This window comes from Penaeus monodon, chromosome 3, assembly GCF_015228065.2.
Source record: "Penaeus monodon isolate SGIC_2016 chromosome 3, NSTDA_Pmon_1, whole genome shotgun sequence".
Classification (NCBI taxonomy): domain Eukaryota; kingdom Metazoa; phylum Arthropoda; class Malacostraca; order Decapoda; family Penaeidae; genus Penaeus; species Penaeus monodon.
Window position 1 is genome coordinate 42422360 of NC_051388.1, and position 6000 is coordinate 42428359.

At 32.9% G+C, this 6000-nt stretch overlaps 1 protein-coding gene across 2 annotated transcripts in view; it reads left to right on the top strand.

Annotated features, from left to right (window-relative positions):
- Window positions 1-2828: 2828 nt before the first annotated feature.
- Window positions 2829-6000, top strand: part of LOC119594827 (all-trans-retinol 13,14-reductase-like) — a 10762-nt gene continuing 7590 nt past the window's right edge. The window contains exons 1-3 of one of the 2 annotated variants that reach the window (XM_037943923.1): window positions 2829-2858; window positions 5191-5373; window positions 5821-5951. In XM_037943923.1, coding sequence (XP_037799851.1) covers window positions 5196-5373; window positions 5821-5951 — 309 coding nt within the window. In that variant the 5' untranslated portion in view covers window positions 2829-2858; window positions 5191-5195. Of the gene's footprint in view, window positions 2859-4915; window positions 5063-5190; window positions 5374-5820; window positions 5952-6000 lie in introns of those variants that run through there. The other variant, XM_037943917.1, reaches the window with a different exon arrangement.

Here is a 6000-nt window from a genome sequence, read left to right on the forward strand (position 1 = left end):
TTTCCATGCTAACGTACGAAAACTATAGGTCCTGTGTTCACTCCAGTCCTTAAATAAAACATATTTCTATTTTCAGTGGGACTTGTAGTGTCCGAAGTTGCATTTTAAAATAAAAGTGACATCAAAATCAGGTCTCATCATTTGCGAACGTTTTTCCTTCAAAAATGTCTTCATGGACGGAAAGAAGTGAACGTCGATAAAGGTCAGGAGAAGAGGAAAATATCTAGCCACAGGACCCTGCTTCCCTGGACATTGAGAGTTTGGGGGATAGCCTCCCCCCAATTTTTGTTGGTGAAGCGTAGTAAGCTCTTTTAAATTAGGAAATCATATCACTACTCCCTGCGGTTCTAAAAGACTTTAAGCATGACCTTGCCTTTTGAGAATGTGACACGTGCTTTTTTTTGGGGGTGATGAGTATGTGCTTCCATTTTTAGAGGCTTTAGTTCCCGGGTCAAAGGATGGACTCAAGTTATACTGGTAATTTGTCCGCAACAAAATCCTGGTTTTTTTGTTTTATGATGAAAGAAGGAAAGTGCCCCTTTTGGGAAAAGGGGTGGGGTACCCAAAAACCTTCGAGCAGACAACTTTTTCCCTTGCAGATAGTCAGAAGATCTTTTCTATGGCCCCAAAACTAATCTTGACACTTGGACTAGCTGACGAACAGTAATACGGCGATCATCCAAAAAGGCGTCTCCACTTGTGGATGGTGTCCTATCAATGGAGACCAGGTTCGCCGGGGGTAGAGGGGATTTCCATTATCTCCGATCACACGAACTGCCAGTGTTTTAAACCAATGAGGGCATCCTTCCATAGTTTATTATTTTTCGAAGGCTCTTGCGGTGTGCGGCCATTCAAGTGTAAAAACGGATCAGTGCCGATAATCCGGGGGCCTTTTCCCCAAACCCTTTCGCAACTTTACCGTTTTAACAGAAATTGTTTGGGGTTTTAAGGGTGGAAAACAACAAAGACCTTAGAGAGTTACATTATGCATGGAAATTAATGTCTACTATGAGAAGAGTAATTGTGTCAGGGGGAAACCTTTAATGACCCCCCTCGCCTGTGTGTGTGTGAGTGTAAATAAAATCAAAAAAATATAAATAATATAATAAAAATATTTTATATATTTTATATATATTTATATATAATATATATATATATTATATATATACACGCACACACACTGGAGGAAAAGTATGAATGAGAAAAATGTATTTGACCGGTTTTCGTTTATATTCGTCGAAACACATGACTAAACAAGCCAGGTATGTAAATTAAAAAAAAATCAGAAGGTCTCTGGAATTCTTATACTTTATTCTTGGGGAAAAAGACGAGATTCCTTGAAAGGGCCCGCAAATTGCTTACGACTTCGGCAAAATGCGGAAACAATGTGCAACCCCAGGGGGTTTGCAAGAATTGGGCAATATTTTGCACAGATGGAGAGAAAAATGGTCAGACGCATAAGAAAAGGGTACACATTTTTAATCATGGGAAATTTCCCACTGGACGAAAAAAAAATTTTTGATTCTTGGCTGAATTCACGGGAAAAAAAAATGAATCGAGAAGCAGACAGCTCTGGCCCCCTTCTCCTGGGAATAGTGTAGATATTGTAATTTGGGGGTGTGTGTGTTATGTATATAAATATATTATATATATATAATATATATATATATATATATATATATATATATATATTTAAACTATATATATATAAAATATATATATTTTTTTATTTTATTTAAAATATTTTCTATTGTTTTTTTTATTTAATTTTCTAAACTTTATCTTTTTATCTACCTTTTTAAAATATTATTTTTTTATTTTTTAATTTTTTATATATATATATATATATAATTTTATTATTTAATAAAAATAAAAAAATTTCTTCTATAAAAAAAAAAAAAACCCCCAAAAAAAAAAAATACAAAAAATAGATTATTGAATAAAACTAGTTTTTGTATTGTGGGTTTTTCTTCCCTCTTTTGTAAAAAAGCGGGGGGGCGCGCGCGGTGTGCGTGTGCGTGGGTGTTGTGTGGTTGGTGTGGTGTGGGGGGTGTGTGTGTGTTGTATGTGGTGTTGTGGTGTGTGTGTGTGGTGTGTGGGTGTGTGGTGTGTGTGTGTGTGTGTGTGTGTGTGTGTGTGTGTGTGTGTGTGTGTGTGTGTGTGTGTGTGTGGGGTTTTTTTTTTTTTTTCTCTTCTCTCTCCCTCTCTCTCTCTCTCTCTAAAAACGAGATTACATTTAAAGTGAAACATGTTTTTTCATAAATGTTATGTTACTCGTTGTCTATTCATGAAATACGCCCAACCAGTCTTCTACCTCCTACCAGCCCCCCTATTATTTAAAAATTACCAAAATTTTCAGTCTATCAACTCCTTGATTTATCAACTGTGTATCGTATCTGTCGCCCATAAATTTTGCATTATTTGTTCTTCCCTTAATCTGTCTACCCCTACCTCAGTCTATCTATTTGTTTCCCACTCTCCATTTTTTATCTGTCCATCCATATACGACCTTTCCCATTAATCAGTACCAGTCTGTCCCTCAAAGGATCTATGTACAGTACCTATTTTATTTTCCCTTTGTATAATTATAGCTTGCATTACCGTTACCCCGCTCCTCACTCATTTTTTATAACTCTTTCAAGACGATTAATTAAACTAAGTGTTGATTAATGTCAATAACACGTTTCAAGGTCCGAAGTTTCTTGCTTGCCCACCAAAACGTATGCCCAAAAAAATAAAAATATATGACTTTCAGAGCTTATTTTGATATGATATTGTACCGAGAAAATCTAGTTATACAGACAATCATAAAAAATTAAATGGCAAGTTAAAGACGACGGATTTATATTACCAAATACGAAATATATTTTCCTCTTGTTTTGGGAACCCTTTCCCGTTATCGATAAGTGTAATTTACGCAGGTGAATATTCTTTTTAAATTTATTTAAAATGATCGATTCTGATGAATTAGTGATTATTTTAATTTTTAGGGAAAATTTTTTTAAAGGGGGCAGTTTTTAGTCTCGTACTTTTACGGATTTTATTTATAGTGGACCAAAATTCGTTATTGCAGGGGCGCCGCAATAATTGTTTTTTTGAAAATTGCTTTTGTTGATGTAGTTTGTCATTTTTTTACATTTAAGTGACATGATATTTTTGTTTAAAGAAATTTTCCCCTCACGGTGGCCCCAAAACAAATGAAAAAGGAAATTTTTGGTAGCCAAATCCAACTAAATTATTTTCCTAAAAAACATATTTTTTAGATAATGATAAGATAAAATAATTTCATGTTTCAATTTTTCTGGAGACACGAAAAAAGGGGGAATGAGTTATAAAGTTTCAAATCAATGGTTCTACTTCTATTTAGATGCGTTCATAGTATATGACCGCAGCCGGCGAAACTAAAAACTTCGATATTAAATTTTAAAAATAGTTTTGGGTTTTTAGTTCAAAAAAAATTTATAGGGAATTAAAATGGTAAAAAACACTGATAATGCTGATAAATTGACTAAATATGTATCAAAAAGTTGGTGCAGTTAGTTGTACGGGAAAACTCTAAATACTGAGTTAGTGCCAGTTTATGAAAAGTATGATAGGCATTTTTTGGGGAAGAGTATTTTTAAAAAAATGATACATTTTTATTTTTATTTTGTTTTTTATTATATGTTATTTCATAATACTGATATTATTGTTTTTATTGTAATTTTGAATATTATTATCACTATCATCATTATTGTTGTTATTGTAATTTTATATATTATCACTATCATTTTTTATTACTGCTGTAATTGTTTTTATTATTGATTAGATAATAATAATGATATCATTATATTTTTTGTTATTATCATTATTATTATTGTTGTTGTTGTTGTTGTTATTGTTATTATCATTATCATTATCATCATCATCATCATCATCATCATCATCATCATCATCATCATCATTAATATTGTTGTTAGTTTTATCATTACTGATATTATTTTAGCTATTGTTGCTATTATTATTGTTATTATTATTATTATTATTATTTGTTGTTGTTGTTGTTGTTGTTGTTGTTGTTGCTGTTGTTGTTGTTGTTATTGTTGTTGTATTTGTATTATTAATTTTATTGTATTTTTATCATTTTTTATTATTGTTGTTGCTGTTGTTATTATTATTTTTTTTTTATCATCATCATCATCATCATCATCACTATTATTATGATTATTGTTATTATTATTTGACTGATTTTATGATTGTTTGAATTTTGCTGTTATTATTTTTCTTGTTACTGTTATTGTTATTTATCTGGTTAATTCTGAGTTTGTTTATTATTAGACCGAACACTTTACTATTCATGGCAATACAATTAACTGTCTTAGCATTTAATTGATCTTTACCTTGTAAGGTCATAATGATAGGTATCACTTGTAATACACACACACACACACACACACACACACACACACACACACACACACACACACACACACACACACACACACACACACACACACACACACACACACACACACACACACACATATATCAAAACATTCCTACCCACCCATAATCATATACATATACCTTCCTTCAGTTTAGAGGTAATGTTTTGAATGTTAACATTCTTACATTTTGATAATATAAGCTTTTATTAATATTGTAGTTTTGTTGTCATGCTCTTATTCTATGTTTTTTCTTCATGACATTTGTTAAGACATAAAATTCAAGTATGACTAAGCAAAACCAAAAAAAAGCAGTCTCTCTCTCTCTCTCTCTCTCTCTCTCTCTCCCCACTCTCTCTCTCTCTCTCTCTCTCTCTCTCTCTCTCTCTCTCTCTCTCTCTCTCTCTCTCTCTCTCTCTCTTTCTTTCTTCCTTTCTTTCTATTTTTCTTTCTTTCTTTTTCTTTTTTATAATGATAATAATTTGCTATATTCCACAGGTTATCAGAATGTTATCTTTGATTCCTTCCCAGCTATAGTTAGATAGCTACCAAGTCCAAGGTCAGGATACAGTATCTTGTTTTACTGTATACTCTGTAGTTATCTTTCAGTGTCAGAACTGCAGCTTGTGGGTTAACAGGTGAGAGATATTGATGAGACTGGTTATCAGGTGTATTTTTTGTAGTTTGAAAGTACCTTTAGTAGGCAATAAAAATACAAGGTTTTAGTACTTGCTCACTGATTATTATATTAAAATTATTTTTTCAGACAAAATGGGTATTTTTTCACTACCCGTTTTGGCATTGGTAGCCATTGTGGGTGTGGCGATCAAGGCAGTCCTGTATTTCCTTGCAAAATCTCCATCTGAGAATCCATTCAAGCAACCTATACAGACACCAGTAAAGCCAAAAGTGACGGACCAGAAAAATCGAGATGCCGTCCTCAAGCAAGGTGTGTTAAGAAGTAAATGGTGTTTTTTGTTAGATTTGTTTTAGGGTGAAAAATTTGCTTTTGAAAGAAGTTTTTTTTCCATTGCCTGGCAAAAGTTCACAGATTTGATTGCTGAACTACAAGATATCCAAGGATAACATCACATTATCTCTTACTTCATTTAATCTCTTGATTTTGTTTGTTATCTATTTTACCATAGCACCATCTGGTCTTGAGTTGCTGTGAGATGTATGTTCTGTAGGAAGTTCAGAGTAATATATCAGAATTTCCACCTGTGTATATCTTGTCTGAGATAATCCCAAACTTTAGTTATTTGTCATTTATTTGTACACCACAAAGATGGGCAGACTTCTCAATTACACAGTTTTAGGTTCATATGTGTTATTCAGCTTTATTATTCAAATATTCTTATACTGAAGAACTAAAAGATTTATATATTTTCCCTAGGCTTTAGTGTGGACAAAGTGCCAGCAGACTTAGATGCCATAGTTGTGGGCAGTGGCATTGGAGGCATGTCAACAGCAGCTATTATGGCCAAAGCAGGAAAGCGAGTGTTGGTTTTGGAGCAGCACGACCAGGTATCTCAAAAATTATTCTTATGGGCCTTAATGTTTATTTATCCCTATT